This window comes from Podarcis filfolensis (assembly GCF_964270895.1).
Source record: "Podarcis filfolensis genome assembly, chromosome: 2".
NCBI lineage: Eukaryota > Metazoa > Chordata > Lepidosauria > Squamata > Lacertidae > Podarcis > Podarcis filfolensis.
This window is the reverse complement of record NC_139605.1, coordinates 36,328,122-36,343,739: the sequence shown is the minus strand read 5'-3', so window position 1 is coordinate 36,343,739 and position 15,618 is coordinate 36,328,122. Positions and strand designations below refer to the sequence as shown.

The 15,618-nt window shown below is 41.3% G+C and overlaps 1 protein-coding gene across 2 annotated transcripts in view; it reads right to left on the bottom strand.

Moving 5' to 3' along the window:
• Window positions 1-15,618, bottom strand: part of IFT122 (intraflagellar transport 122) — a 58,395-nt gene that overhangs the window by 31,311 nt on the left and 11,466 nt on the right. For both annotated transcript variants that reach the window (XM_083595275.1, XM_083595276.1), the window contains 8 exons: window positions 14,936-15,011; window positions 14,155-14,346; window positions 12,629-12,767; window positions 10,455-10,657; window positions 9,242-9,379; window positions 8,227-8,391; window positions 7,691-7,888; window positions 2,173-2,313 (listed from right to left, as the gene is read on the bottom strand). In XM_083595275.1, coding sequence (XP_083451401.1) covers window positions 2,173-2,313; window positions 7,691-7,888; window positions 8,227-8,391; window positions 9,242-9,379; window positions 10,455-10,657; window positions 12,629-12,767; window positions 14,155-14,346; window positions 14,936-15,011 — 1,252 coding nt within the window. The remainder of the gene's footprint in view (window positions 1-2,172; window positions 2,314-7,690; window positions 7,889-8,226; window positions 8,392-9,241; window positions 9,380-10,454; window positions 10,658-12,628; window positions 12,768-14,154; window positions 14,347-14,935; window positions 15,012-15,618) is intronic.

The window sequence follows — 15,618 nt, the reverse complement described above, 5'->3', positions numbered from 1 at the left end:
GATGCTCCTGGGGATATGATCTACTTGTGATTCGTGGAACACTGGTGGGGCTGCTGAATCAGGTGTGCAATTTGTGCAAGCACCTGCATCCAAACACAGTACAGGGGGAAATGTAGTAGCTATGGCTAGGAGGTTCCTTTGTCAGCTAATCTGAGACACCTCCTGCATCCCTTCCAAAGAGACCGGAATTTAGCCACTGTCAGTCATGCCATTACAATAATGAGATTTGACCAGGGTTAAGCATGCTGCATGGGGCTTCCTTTAAAAATGTTTTTAAGGAAAAGTTGTTATCTTTCATCCTTATTATCTTTAATCTGTATGGGCTGCCTTGTGTGCTATTATATGATATAGCATATAAATTAAGAGGAGAAAAGTTCAATAAAAAAAAATGTCAAACCCTGTAGCATTTAATAATCTAATCTGTGACATTTAAGAATATACTATCAACATACTAAATAAATCACAGCTATTTACATTTCTATAATCTGCTCGAATAAATGCAGCGATAGCTCCTCATTTATAGAGATATTTAATCTAAAACAAATATATTGTGCTTACACAAGGATAGTTGTGTCTCTCTTTTTATGTATTCTGGAAGCTGTTTTTCTTCGTGCTAATCTGTTCTAATACTTAGTGGACAGGTTACTTAACATCTTCAAGATGGTAAAAACAACCTCCCTTTAAACTACTAGATCTAATACCCTTTCTTTGACCAAGTAATAGGATAAAAATGCTTTAAGAAATAAGAAGCATATATTGAGTTTTAGTCAGTGGTGGCTTTCTAGGAAACACTCCTGCTTGCACAAGGCAAGGCTCTTGTTTTTCATCAGTTGTCACCACAGTCCCCACCCCCCATTGAAAAAGCTGCTCTTGAGGGTCAGGGGAATCCTCTGGAACAGTACAGGATATGGTAAGGAGAGCTGCAGTAGGTGATGGTGGTATCAGTGAAAATCATATGCCTCACCTCTAGGAACAGAAATATCTTTGCACAAAGCCACTACGGGACAAAATCTACTATTAATGAAAATTGTATCTAAACTCTGTGTATCGAAGCTCTGTGAAAATGATAATTAAGAAAGAAGGACACATATTTGAACAACTTGGTATTTAAGCAATACCTAGTCTTAATTTCAAAACGATCCCCTTTATTTAATAGAAGGTTGTTGAAGCAGAAAGACAAATGATAAATAAAGGGCATGGTCTGAAGGGACACACTACAGCAACCATGTTGGAAGTGAAGTAGATCTGGTCAGTGCCAGAATGGGAGATCATCTAGAAACTTCATATACGCAACCTTGAATTCCATGACGGGACAAAGGTGGGGAATATATTTGATCAGCAAGTACATTTTCCCACACTACGCCAGAAATAACTTGAAAACAGGTTAAGTACAAATGTTAGGAAACACACTGTTACCTAGTCCTAATGGCAAGGGACTTTACATTAGAAGGAAAAGAGAAAGAAAATGTGCTATCACTTATTAGGTTTGTTTACAATGTCCAAGGCCAAGCCCATGCAACTCCTCACCGCCAGGATGAGAAGACACATGTGCTCCAGATGTTAAGAGAATGCATACTGTCTGGAACATGTGAAGTTTGTATACCCCCCTCCCATAGACACACACAGGAGGGCATTTAAAAAGAGATGTTCAAAGCTTTTCTGAATGAGAGAGAAATAGAATAAATGTCCATATTCAAAGTTAAAGCAGTTCACAATGGAGAGAAGACTAGCAAAGAAATTTGTAACTTTTTTTTTTTAAGCAGGCTTATTACGTTACAGCAAAATAAATCTTTACTGCCACATAGTGGTCAACACAGCCAAGGATGGGTGAATATGGGTGATTTTTTTCTACCCATAGTGAAAAGTGCTGTTCTAATTAAACTTTCATTTAAATCATTACCTATCACTGGAATTCAGTTGGAATTTATAGATTCCTCATGCATTTAAAAGCCTGAGTAGCAAAATGTATGTGCTAACCCCTAGTCTGCATTCTGCATTCTGAACAGAAACAGAAGAGAACAAACTACATGTATTCAGCATGAATAATTTTTTTAAAGCACTCAGCTCACAGTTCCTAGTGATACAGCTGGGAATGTATGTACTATTAGTCTACTCTAACTGCATGCCAATACAAATTGCAGAAGATTCAGATATGAAGCTGAAACACTTTACCTTTTTAGCAGTTTCAAATTCAAGTCCTTCTAAAGCCTCCATAGCCAGCTCTTTCCAATCTGTGTCAGTTACTCCTAAACAAGCAATCTTATAGGCTTCTTTGAACATTTTTCTTTCCAAGTATTGATACATGGGTGCTGACTGCAAATTGAAAAACCAAAGTAAAGCATTAAGATATTAGTGTGATTTCCTGCACTTGATAAACTTCCTATCATATCACAGCGGCTATAACTCTAGGGCAAACCAAATTTTCTGCATTTCCCACTAAGAAGCTATAAAGAAAATTTCAGACATGACAGAATACAATAAAATAATGTAGCCCCAATAATGTAGCCCTAGTACCCCAATTTGGAAATCTGGATGTCTATCATTTGCTGGATCAGGAACTGAAAGACATGCATCCGATTCAAATGTCCTCTGGACTACAAACCAAATAACGAATGCCACCCATCTAAATGGCACTTCCATAGGTTTCATGTTTGAATGTGCATCTCTATCCACATTATGACAGAATTCATAACATATAAGTACCATTTTAAGTGTGATTATTCGGATCAGTGTTCTTTCTCTAAGAGCAGTATTCACTAAAGAAAGCTCTTCGACAGATGTTTACCGAGAATTCTGTACAAAACATCTCATGTGTAGGAAATTCCAAAACACATCCCCTGGCTAACTTGTTCTGTTGCCAAACTGCTCTTGCAGATAGCATTCTGCTTTCTCTCTGTCAAAGCAACAGACTGCAATTGCTCTATCACCATTTACGGCAGCCTTTTAAATGTTTGAAAATTATTCCCGCTCCATGATCCCCTTTAAAATCCCTTTCCTTAAGGCTACATTTGCACCCATCTATAATTTAAAAGATGTTTTCAAGCAACTTCATTCTCCTTCTGCTAAAACAAATCCATTCTTTAGCTGCTGGTGGGAAATCCATGTTACAAAGCAAGTGCTAACGTTCTCTGTGCTAATAAATAAATTAAAATGCATTCAACATTTTCTCCTGCCTCTTGTATTCTATGCTATTTCATCTCTGCTAAACTTTTCCGTCTTCTCCAGCACGATAATTTAATTGTGAAATGCACAACCCAACATGATCCCATGTACACATCTACTTCTGTAATCATCTAGTTGAAAGAGTCCTGCATGGGTCTAACCAGTGCCAAACAATTGAATTTCCCCCATCCATTTCTGGTTGACAAGACTTCTTACTATTACAGCCCAAATGGTAAAGGGTCTGGTGGCACCTTAAACGCCAGCAAATATATTACACCATTTGCATTAGTGAACTAGGTTCACATCATCAGATACATGAAGTTCTACCCTATATTATAGATATATATTAGGAGTGGGGGACCCTTTTCAGCTCAAAGGTTGCATTGCCTCAGAGGGAACCTCCTAGGGGTCACATTCCAGGGGCAGATGGTGCCAGAGACAAAGATGGGTGGGCCATCAGATGAGTGCAGCAGGCTACATTTCAGCCTTGCAAAAGTCATCCATCTAGTTATGCAGGAGACATTATTGCAACTCAAGGATTCATTCAAGCCAGGCACAGAGCACAACCAGTGAGGGGTGTGGCCTGGGGAGTGTCCTAAGAACCCTGGATAGTCACATTGAGGCCTGTGTTCCCCACCCCTGGCGTACATGTATACTCTCACACACACACAGGCTGAAGTAGGATTCTGAGAAGTGAGGTTAGAAGAAACGCAAAAAAGGATCTAATTAATAGGGCTAATTCACATTCACAGTTCTTGATGACACAGACCTCTTACCATTACTAAGCCAGCTAGCACAACAAGGGAGCAATGCTATAAACAAGGAACTAAGGGAAAGCAAGCCAGTGTAAATTAAGCCAATGTAAAGTTATACCGTATCCAAACTCAGCTAAGCAGAAGGGCTGCAGCTGTTCTGCCTATGTCTGGCAGAGGAAAAACAAGTCTTTAAAATAATGTTCCATGGCCACGTCTTGTGATTGAGCTAAGTGGCCTTAGGATTCAGGCTGGGTCCCCTCTCCCTGGTCTCACACCCACCAGGGCTCCAAAATTACGATATCTTTATTGTCACTGTCCCATGCAGAACAGGGAAATTGAAAAACTACATAAAAACCACATAAAACTACATAAAAACTACATAAAACATTCAAAAACCCCTAAAAACTCTAAAACCCCATTTTAAAATACACTATACTATAGAGACCCCTTATGCTGCGTTTAGAACCAGAATTGCATTTGCATAGAAACTGTTTCTCAGGTGGCTAGTCCTGGCCTTTATAACCTATACCTTCTTCCAGAAGGCAGGAGCTGAAAAAGATCATTTCCGGGGTGCGTACTATCCTGCGCTATCTCTGCCGCTTTCTTATGGCACCTGGCAGCATAGATTTGATCTAAGGTGGGAAGAGTGCACCCAATTATTCTCTCTGCAGTCTTTACAACCCTGGATAGCATTGTTTTTCCCCTGGCCGTGCAGCTCCCAAACCACACACACAGACCATAAGTTAGTACACTCTCCACAGTGCAATGGTAAAATGCCATCAACAGGTCCTTTGAGAGATTGTTTTTCCGGACGATTCTCAGAAAATATAACCTCTGCTGTGCTCTCTTCACCAGGTCTTTGCTGTTCTCTCCCCAGGTTAGGTCGTCTCTCAACTCCATTCCCAGAAATCGAAACACCGAGACCTGTTCCACGCACTTCACCTCAATAATAAGTGGCTGAATATTCAATTTACATTTCCTAAAGTCCATAATGATCTCTTTTGTTTGCTTTAAGTTAAGGAGTAAGTTGTTTTTCCTGCACCACTCCCCCAACTGCTCAACTTCCTTCCTATAGGCCGCCTCCCCCTCTCCAGCCGTGATTAAACCAACCACCGTTGTATCATCTGCGAACTTAATGATCTTATTACTGGGGTATTTGGGGGCACAGTCAGCTGTATAGAGTGTATATAAAAGTGGGCTCAACACGCACCCCTGCGGCGTCCCCGTATTCGTGATGAGATCTGCAGAGACGTGGGAACCCAACCTGACCCTTTGGGAACGGTTTGACAGAAAATCTAATATCCACCTGCATAAACATGGTGGAAGTCCCAGGTCTAATAATTTGGGCAGCAATCTATGCGGAAGAATAGCATTAAAAGCAGAACTAAAGTCTACAAATAACAGTCTCGCATAGTTCCCTTGCTTCTCCAAATGAGTGTGGACAGCATGTAAAGCCATTGCCACAGCATCCTCTGTGGATCTCTTTGCTTTGTACGCAAACTGGTAAGGGTCAACTCCCACTGGTAGACAAGATAAGATGCCACTCCTTTTGCAGGACTTACACCAGACTTGGTTCTGCCAAGCATGCTATGCCTGTGTATATTCTGCTGAGCTACGGTTGGGAACTTAACCCTGACTAAGCTGGAGTTCTACTGCATCCTAAACTACTCATTCCAGAGGATCTTGTCATAGGATTGCCCCTTAAAGTGCTAAAAATCCTTTGTCTCAGTTCAATCCACAAGTGACATTACTGGACCTCTTAGCAGACTGTAATTCATTAGTTTTACTTTGCAGTCTCTGTTTTAATTCCCTTTTCTTCAGAATGGCCACTTCAAGGGCATGTACATTGTCCCAGAATGCTGAAATGTTCCCCCACTGGCTTCTGAATATTGCCATTTCTGATGTCAGATTCGTGTTGATTATTCTTTTGTGTTCAAATTTTCCCTTTACATAGAAACTTGCCTAAATGGCATTTGCAACAATGCTGGCAAAGGTCCAGTTTATGATCAGTCATGAACCTTACATCCTCCTCTGCATGTCTACCATCTTTTGTATTTGTTCTCTACACACAATTACATGTAAATAGAATTTTTGCTGAACTTTATAGTACACTCAGTCAATATGATTTTCATTTCTAATCCTATCCTCCTATCCTACACTCCAAAATACAGATTGACAGAAAACGAAGAAGTAACTGTGACAACTTTGTTGTCTGCTCTTATTCAAGTCATTATTTAAAAGGGTGACCACCAGCTCCAAGCCAAAGCTCTATAAAACCCCCTCAGTTTCTCTTCCTTTAAATGTAAGCCAAGTGGAAAACAAGTGCATTCCAAAATCCTTTAATTTTAGGAGTGGCATTTACTAGATCTTTGATCATGTAAATGCAAAACAGCTAAATTTAAACCCCAGTTCTGCATTCTTTCTGCTAATGTTAGTCAGTTGTGAATGGACACAAAGTGCAAAATCAAGCACAAATTCCACCACCATACTTTTAAAAATTTTAAACAATACAAAGAAAGACATTTCCAAAGTAGTCCCTAAAAACTTAACGGTCTGGTTTGTGTCTCGCCTTAATAAGTTGAGATGTGCACGTACCTCAGGCCTGCACACTTTGTTCTCATGTTACCCCTTTTCCTTCTTAGCATGCCACAATTAACTCAGGATTTTTTCAGTTAATTATTTCCCTTTTTGTTCAGATCAAGAAACTATGGTTGCCAGGATACAAACAAGCAAGGATCTTAACCCAACATCAAACCATGAGTTAAGACCATGACTTGTTTAAATTCTGGTAACCATAGTTTCCCTGCTGGAGGTAATGGATAACTATGATAAGCTGAAGACTTTGAGTTAATTGCAGTGCACCAAGGAGGACGAAAGGCATGGCACAAGGATGAAGTATATAGTCACAAGGCTTAAGCATAGGTTTACTTATTAAATTGTAATAAATACATCTGAACTTGGCTATTAAGTAAACTATTCCTGTAATCCAACACTGTGCAAGCAACCTTCCATTTGCGCAACCAGATTTTCCTTTCCTCTCTTCCCAATACTTGCAGTCCCTACAAACTTCTGGAGCAGACTTTGGGAGTGCACAGAGGGTTGCAATGGGGAGAAATGGAAATCCTGTTGCGGAGGTCTGTTCTGCTGGTAGACTGACACCACCAGCTTTTACTCATTATATTAAATACTTCAGTGGCTCTATTGCTAGTACTTTGCATCATGCCCAAACAATTGTTTTGTTGAGAACACGGTTTTCTTAGGGACAAATCACATTTGTTGTTGATCTAAAATGTTTTGAACAACACAACTGGTACTTGAACAACTCACAAGCAAGAATGTGTAGGAGAATAACTGGCATTTGGCTGGAACTTCACCAAAGCGAAAGAAAAAACAGAGAGAGCAAAGTTACCTATAACTATAGAAATAGGAGAAACAGTAGCATTAAAGTGAAAGCATGCCATGGAATAATATCTAATTGCAGTTGGTAATGCCAAATTTTACTAGCAGTTTTCTTGTCTACCTGATTTTATTCTGTATTGTTGTGTCAAATGATTAACACAATAAACTTTCACCTACCTCTCATAGGACAGTGAAAACTATCTCTTTGTCCTCCAAGCACAAAACTACAGACATTATTCATGAAAGGAAGCCCAAAAGCTGGTGGAGAAATATTTTTAAACTCTTTTGGACAAAAAGTAGACATGTTTCAGGAGCACTTAAGATAATGCTGACATCAGCAACAAAAAGAATTAATGAACAAGATTAAAGATTACCTGGGGAACTTCAACAGCAGTCATGGAAAAAACATGGAGACAGAAAATTTTGGAACCATTGTATCCCACAACGAAGCCCTGAAGTTTCTGCTGATGGACAGGAAAGTTACTAGCTTTGATGTTGAGATATCCACCACCAGAGAAACAGAGCATGTCCTCACACTGTGTGTTCCAAGCCACGCTGTTAGCATTGGGTTCCTAGAGGATGATCAAACAACATGCAATACAAAAAAATGAATGGTCTTCATTTATGGTACATGATCATGCTTGAAGAAGGCTTGGTGGGTCAACTTGGACTTTCTAGAGGGCCACTATTGATCTGCTGGCCAGAGATCCCACACCCTCTTTTTAGTAGATAACAACTACCCAAGCAGTCTCACTAAGGCTCCTTTCTCATCCTTTTGGGAAACTTTTCTCTAAGATACAGGGTGACAAAGGAGCAGCATGATAGAGCTATTTCTCTGATTTAGCTCTTTGCAATCATGTGGATAGGGCTAGACAAAGGGAGGGAAGGGATGGAGTTTCCAAATGTTTACCTGAAAGAGCAACTCTTTGGTGTTAATATCATACACTAGACAGGTGTCATTTTCATCAACCACTGCCAGCTTGTTTCGAGATGCACTCATATCCAAGCAGCGCACAGCTGTGGATTGTTTCAGCAAGACAATTGCAAAAGGATTGTCTACAAATATCTTTAGAATCTGGATGTGATTAAATTCAGAGGGTTAATAAAATACTTCTTAAAAGCAATACTATTTTTATTTGTCAGTCTCATGCGCTAGAGAATAAAAACTCAGGAGAATAATTAGTCTAACAAATTTAAAGCCGACTGTTCGCTTTTGCCCAAATTACTTCCTTGATTATAAATAATAAAAATAAAAACATGAGGCAAGATGATGGCTAGGTTTAGGGTCACAAGAATCAGAAACAAAAATTAACTCCACACTTTGATTCTTCTTCCCCAAATATATTTAATATTGAATATAGAAGCAGAAACAGCTTCCTAGGTGGTGGGGGGGGGCATTAGTTTCCCAACAGGTGGGTCACTGTTGCAAAGTGGCAGGAAGGTTGATGTGGTGGAAACATACCTTGGAGCCAATCTGGCACAGTGCAACTGCACCCTGCCAATATCCCTGCCACTTTGCCTCTTCCCCTCTCCCCACTGGTAAACAGCAGCAACCAGCTTACCAGGAAGCTAGTGTAGTAACTTCATCCAAAACAGTAAGCGGCAAGTAGTCTATGTTGCTCTCTACAGCACTTTTCCTTAACTTATTGCAAACCAGTTCCTTGCAACTCATTTTCCCTTAAAGGAAAGAAGTAGCGAAGGAAGCTTTTGATTAACTGTCGCTTTCTGTGAACATGTAATTCTTGGTTACCATCAAATACAGAACGTGCAAAAAACCAAAAAACATGTCACTTAAAGAGCAGCCAAAGACACTAAGAAGCAAATATGCAATTACAGCCTATTGACTGGGCCCTTTAGCATCTAAATCATCTCCTTAATGAGTACAAATTTCACAAAATCCTATGAACTTAATCACAAAAGGTCACCTGGCCATTCTTTAGCCCCACTAAAAGTCCTTCTCGGCCTGGAGGTCCACCAATTACTTTTATGTACCGAATGAGAGACTCCATTAGCCACTCCCTTTCTTTAACACCACTGAATGAGAGGCACTGGAGCCTTTTCTCCTAAAAAAGGGAAGAACATGTTACATTCTCGTTAAAGTAATTCTCATATCTCAGCCTAACAGTGCTATACACATGCCAGGCCTTTTTTATGCGAGGCAGTCAAAGTACAGATATCAGTCTGATTTTCAACTCATCAACCACTTACATTGCAACAGGTGAGGAAAGTTTTACACAGGGGCATAGTGAGGGGGGCCTTAGTCCCAGGCGCATGAATTTGAGGGGGCGCAAACCAAGCACGCCCCCCTGGGATCCCCATCCCACCCTGCCTGCCTCCAGGGGTCTCTGAGCCCCAGAGCCTGGCCTCATCACCATGTTTCCCTTGTTGAATGGCTGCCCGGCCAGCGTCGGGGGAATTTGCCTGCCAAGGGCCACATTAGCCAGCCGGGCTCCTCACTGGGTGGGTGAGCAAGTGACAAGGTGTGGCCCCGCTTGGCTCTGGTGGCGAGAGCTGGGCTGGTGCGGAGGACTCCATGAACCCTCTGCATCCCGGACACCAGCAAACCACGCAACAACACTGGTTTTACAGTATCTACAATTCTCCAAGGATCCTTCATTAGAAATGTTTACAACCACAGATTATAATCTAATTATTCAAGACTGCATCAAAGCAGGACAGAAGCCTCAGGAGAGACAAAAAGAACAGCCAGACAGCATTTAAAGGATAGCCACAGATTATTTTACTACTAGATTGTTGCATTGAGTGTCTGCAGCAAACCATTTTAGTGTCTCTAAGAACAACTACATCAAAAGCAAGGACAGATGATTTACTGGCAACATTTTATTAACATTCCGATAGCAACCAAACAAAAGGGATAATATTGCTATGCTTAAAAAAGGGAGGGAATCTAACCCCCAATAAAATATTGATGTTTCTTCTAAATACCACATTTTGGGCAAGCCATGTATGTATAACATCTGGAGTGGGACAGGTGGAAAAAATATACGCACCTCATCTTTCAGCCATCTCTGAAATAAACTAGCTCATTATGGATGACTTCTGCCCAAGAAACTCTTATTAGAAAAAAATATTTCAATATGTGTATAGTTCATTTTAAAGTATATATTTATTAATTACCTGGCATAAAATAATGTGCTCAGAACACACAACCAGTAAGTTGCATTCAAACTTTTTTGCTATCTTTTCCTTCACACGATAATGCATGTCGGAAGAATCATCAGAATATAGTTCATAAATCTGGATTTTCTCTGGCAACTGGATTGCTAATCTGTTTTTGTATATTGCAATTTTCTTGACAAGCTCTCTGTTTTTAATGCGAACTGGAACAAAAGAAAAGAAAATAGTAAACTGATTTGCAGGGTTAAGTTAAAGTGCCTTATATCCTATTACAGCATCTATTTAGATTCATACGACACAAGACAGATATCTGGTGCCAATTATTAGAAGCCACTTATTACTAGTACTCATTCTTTTTACTACTTTAAAAAGATGTCACTAACGCAACACTTGTAGGCACCACTGTGCCCACTAGTATTCCTATGGTGCCCATGAAAGGTTTCAATAACTATCTCCTCAAAACTCCACCATCATTGAGAAACTGCTTCCTTTTCCTGCTCTGTTTCTGCGTGCAATGAATCAGCCTGTTTGAATGCACGTCCTTAGAAATGTCCACATTTCATAATAGATGCTAGGATTGAACATCCACCCTCTCATCAGTTCCAAACAAAGGAGAGGTGCAAAGAGCTTTTCTTTGTGAACAAGTGCCATGGTGGCTAATATAAGTGTCTTTTCCCCAAGGTTGCAATGGATAGGCTGGTTTGGGGCCAGGAATATGCCCACACATAGGGCCGGACTTAGGTTAGATGAGGCCCTAAGCTACTGAAGGTAATGGGGCCCTTTATATGTCCAGCTGTCCTTTGTCAACAACAAATTGTTGCTGTTTTTTGTGTTGAATATATGCTATATGGTAATTTATGGACCTAATAGGTATCTAAAGCCATTTGCACATAACAAAATATGTATTTTATCAAAGCAATCATTGAACTGAAATACAATTAAGAAGTAGTATATTAATAGTGAAATACAATTAAGAAGAGGTATATTAATAGTGAAATAATTATTAAGCTCTAACTTAAAATTGTGGAAATGTACATCCAGTTTTTTTTCCTTTAATTTTTTTTTGGGGGGGGGGCCCAAGAGAGTGGGGCCCTAAGCTATAGCTTGTTTAGCTTATACATAAATCCAGCACTGCCCACACCCATTTGTGGTCCTGATTCCTCATCTGCTTTCCATTTTTGTGACTGGTGCCCACAGCCCTTCCTCAAAATTCCAAATGTGCCCACTGACCCCAATGGATGGTGACATCCAAGTAAAAGTCTAATTTCATGTTCTCTAAAAAAATATAGATTTGCAGTAACACTTTTATCCTGCACCTTCCAGCCCTATGCCTCAGGGAAGCTCACAATTCAAGATTTAAAGCAATAAAACCAATCAGCAGCAGCAAACTTCAAAAATAGCAGCTGCAGCAACAAATCTTGGATAGCTGCCAAAAGATACCCACTGAGAGGGTATGCTAGGTCTCCTGGATGCAAAAAAATTATTTACAAGACGATTTCTAGATTGTTGTTCAGCCCTAACAAGGGCTCACAAAAATGTTTAGCACTGGACAATTTGAAACATTATGCACATAATTTAACAGAACTAAGAGAAAGGATTAAAAGTAAAGAGAGTGGAAAACTTCATTACAAGCCAGAGTGAATATCTCAGGAATAGCACTAGTCTAACTTCTTTTGGGAAGTAATATTGAAGCTGAGCAGCTACCACAAAGAAGGCCCTGCCTCGACCACTTTTGGTGCCTAATCAAAAAGCAGGGCCTCCATTGATTGTTGTAACCTTCATAGGTAAAGGTAAAGGGACCCCTGACCATCATACTCATGGCATAAAATGGCAGATCAATGTTTTCATTTAAATACACTTTGTACTGTCAACCTAGCAGTTCGAAAGCACGTCAAAGTGCAAGTAGATAAATAGGTACTTCTCCGACGGGAAGGTAACGGTGTTTCCGTGCGCTGCTCTGGTTCGCCTGAAGCGGTTTAGTCATGCTGGCCACATAACCTGGAAGCTGAGCCAGTTCCCTCAGCCAATAAAGCAAGATGAGCGCCGCAACCCCAGAGTCGTCCACGACTGGACCTAATGGTCAGTGGTCCATTTACCTTTACTGTCAAATATGCAGACAGCAATTAAGCTGTATATATCCACCCAAGTTGAGAGACATGCCCCTCAAAAGATACCTTTTTGCTCTGTGATGAGGTGCTGTACAATAACATCAGTCATACTGTCCCTGTAAGCATAGCGGTCCTTATAAAGGCCATGGACTGTGCTGAAAATCAGCTGATAAAATGAAATTGTTCCATCCTCGCATCCTACTGCCTGAAGAGAAAGCAAAAGATCACCAGAAGTCGAAAACCATATGGTTATGTATCCGAACCATAAAACAGACTGAAAAGGTGGTAACCTTCTTAGATTACTTGACCTTTTTTAAAGAGCATTGTACCAAGTAAGAGGCAGATTTTGCCTTTCAAATAGACAAATCTCAGCACGTAAAGGAAAAATGAAACGGAAAATGGCTGGAGAGATTGGAGGCATTATTCATCTGTTATATGCCCCAAATGTGCATGTTAGCTTTGTAGTAGTATTATTAAAGTTAAGGCAAAATGCCACAGAGCTCAGTGAATTTTCCTAGCACAGACCTGTTCTTCGTCATTACATGTTATCTGGCTGCTAACTAAACTTGCGGGAGACCTTAATCCACATGCCATCCATTTGCCGCCACTGGAGAATGCAACCAATATGTCTGCCAAAAACCAGGTGTCATACGGCAACACCAGCTGTGTACAGCTGTGTTGTCCTGTTGACTGTATTCTCAGATTTGCCTCTCTTTGTAACACATGAAATGGTCCCTAGGACACATGTTGTTCCAAGAACTATAAAAACCCACTTTCATTGTCATTTGTTTTGAAGTACAGTTGTACCTTGGAAGCCGAACGGAATCTGTTCCGGAAGTCTGTTTGACTTCCAAAACGTTCGACTTCCAAGCAGGGGCGTACGAAGTGGGGGGCAGAGGGGGCAGGCCACTCTGGGGGGGGGGGGCAAGATGGTCCCTGCCTCCTCCCAGCTCTAGAGTGGCCGAGGGTGCGTGCAGTCAGTATGGGCGCCGCTCATGCACCATCCGTATGGGCGTCCATACGGGCTGCCTCTCGCACTGCGACCGTACAGGCTGCCGCTCTCACACGCTGTCCGTATGGGCTGCGTCTCACATGGCGACCATATGGGCTGCCACGTGTGTGCACTCCGTACGGGATGCCGCACATGTGCACTCCGTACGGGGTGCCGCACATGCGCACTCCGTACGGACGTCGCATGTGCGTCACCAGGTGGTTTGCTCCGCTCTTCGGTATCCTGCCATGGCTGCCAGAGAGCGTTCCTCCGCCACTGCTTCCAAGGCACAGCTTCCGATTGGCTGCAGGAGCTTCCTGCAGCCAATCGGAAGCTAAGGAAGCCCCGCTGGATGTTCAGCTTCCAAAAGAACTTTTGCAAACCAGAACACTCACTTCCGGGATTGCAGCGTTCAGGAGCCAAAACATTCAACCGCTAAGGTGTTTGTCAATCAAGGTACAACTGTATGTCTCATGGCTAACTTATCCCTCACATTTGATGGTTTTGGAACCAAGGAGAGTAGAAACAAAATCATGACCCCAAAGTGGAGGGACCCCTTGCAGTTCCACATGTGCAAAGGTTTTTACCAATTCACTCTTACCACGTAATTGGAATCTGGCTTCGCTTTACACGTCCACACCCATGTGTTCTGTTCCCCTATGGTGCCAAGGCGCACACCATCCTTTGTGTAGAGGGAGACTTGTTTGTCGGAGCCTCCAATTAAAATGTATTCTCCTTTTGAAAAATAGCTAACACAGCAGGGGTCAAAGTTCAGGACTCTGTCTTTTCCAATCTAGAACAATACGAAAGAAGACATCAGATATATGTATTTTAAAGCAACACAGTAATTAAATACACGTTCCTATTAAATCTGTCACATATCGCTGTTTGATCTCACAGGCTTTCCTGTTCCTTCCTTAGTTAATGCTTTTAGGTTACGATCGGTCTTTAGCTCTGGTAGCAGGTGGCAAGTCTACCTCATACACCAGTTTTGTTCTTCAAACCAGTCAATGGAGCCTGGTCAGGATATTCTTGTTCAGCAGTCCTTGGCTCTGAAGCACATGGTGATATTGACAAGTGACACCACTCAGCACAGCTGTGGAGCTACTCTAATGCGTACCTGAGAAACAGTACAGCTTGAGCTGGCTAATGATCAAGGAGACAATGCTTTTTATCTCCTTAGCAACTTGCAAATCCGAGCCATGAGCTGCTAATGATTTATATAGAAAAATATAAATGCTTTACTGTACAAAGGGCCAGCAAGCAGGCCTATAATTTTAAAGTCACACCTTACTGGATAAGTGGAACTTTCAACTCAGTTCTTTCCCAGGAAGAAAATAAAAAGTGTACTTTCCAAGGCATTGTATTAATATAACACTTACTTGCTTGCCACTGAGCTGATAAAAGGAAAGCCTTTGTCCCCAATCTGCCACAGCTAAGATGTCATTGTGTTCATCTCTACCATGCACAAAAGGAGAAGCCAATTATGATACATTGTAAACAGTTCTGATGAACTACAAAGCAACAGATAGCCCCTAGTGTTCTCTACTATGGCTGTCAGCTGTATAAACAGAGTTTTCTAATCCCCTTCCACCCATCTGCCTCCAATGATGCAAAGGCAAGGAGGACTGTGTTGTGTGGATGTGTGTAGTTTCTGAGAGAGATCGCGAGGAGGGGTTGTTCAAACCCTTCCTGGTTATCTCCTCCTCCCTCAGCTTAGCTGATACTGCTGAGCAGCAATGAAGACAGGTGCATGGCCATGCCTATTTTGGCTGCGCTCACCAGTGGCATGCAGCACCTGGAAGGTTGGCCAGGAGGGGCTGTGACTCCTCAGTCTGAAAAGGAGTCTCCACCCCACCTTACCTAAAACTGTCCCTTGACCCTCATTCTTATACTGTATATTTAGAGCTCTCACTTGCACAACTGCACACAAGTGCAAAAGAAAATACAACTCCAAAACCTAAATATACCTCTTATCCCACCATCTACAGAAGGCTGCCATGTTTTCCTTCAAAATGATCCTTGGCAAACTGCTGTTCAAACCTTTCTATTAAAATAAATTAAA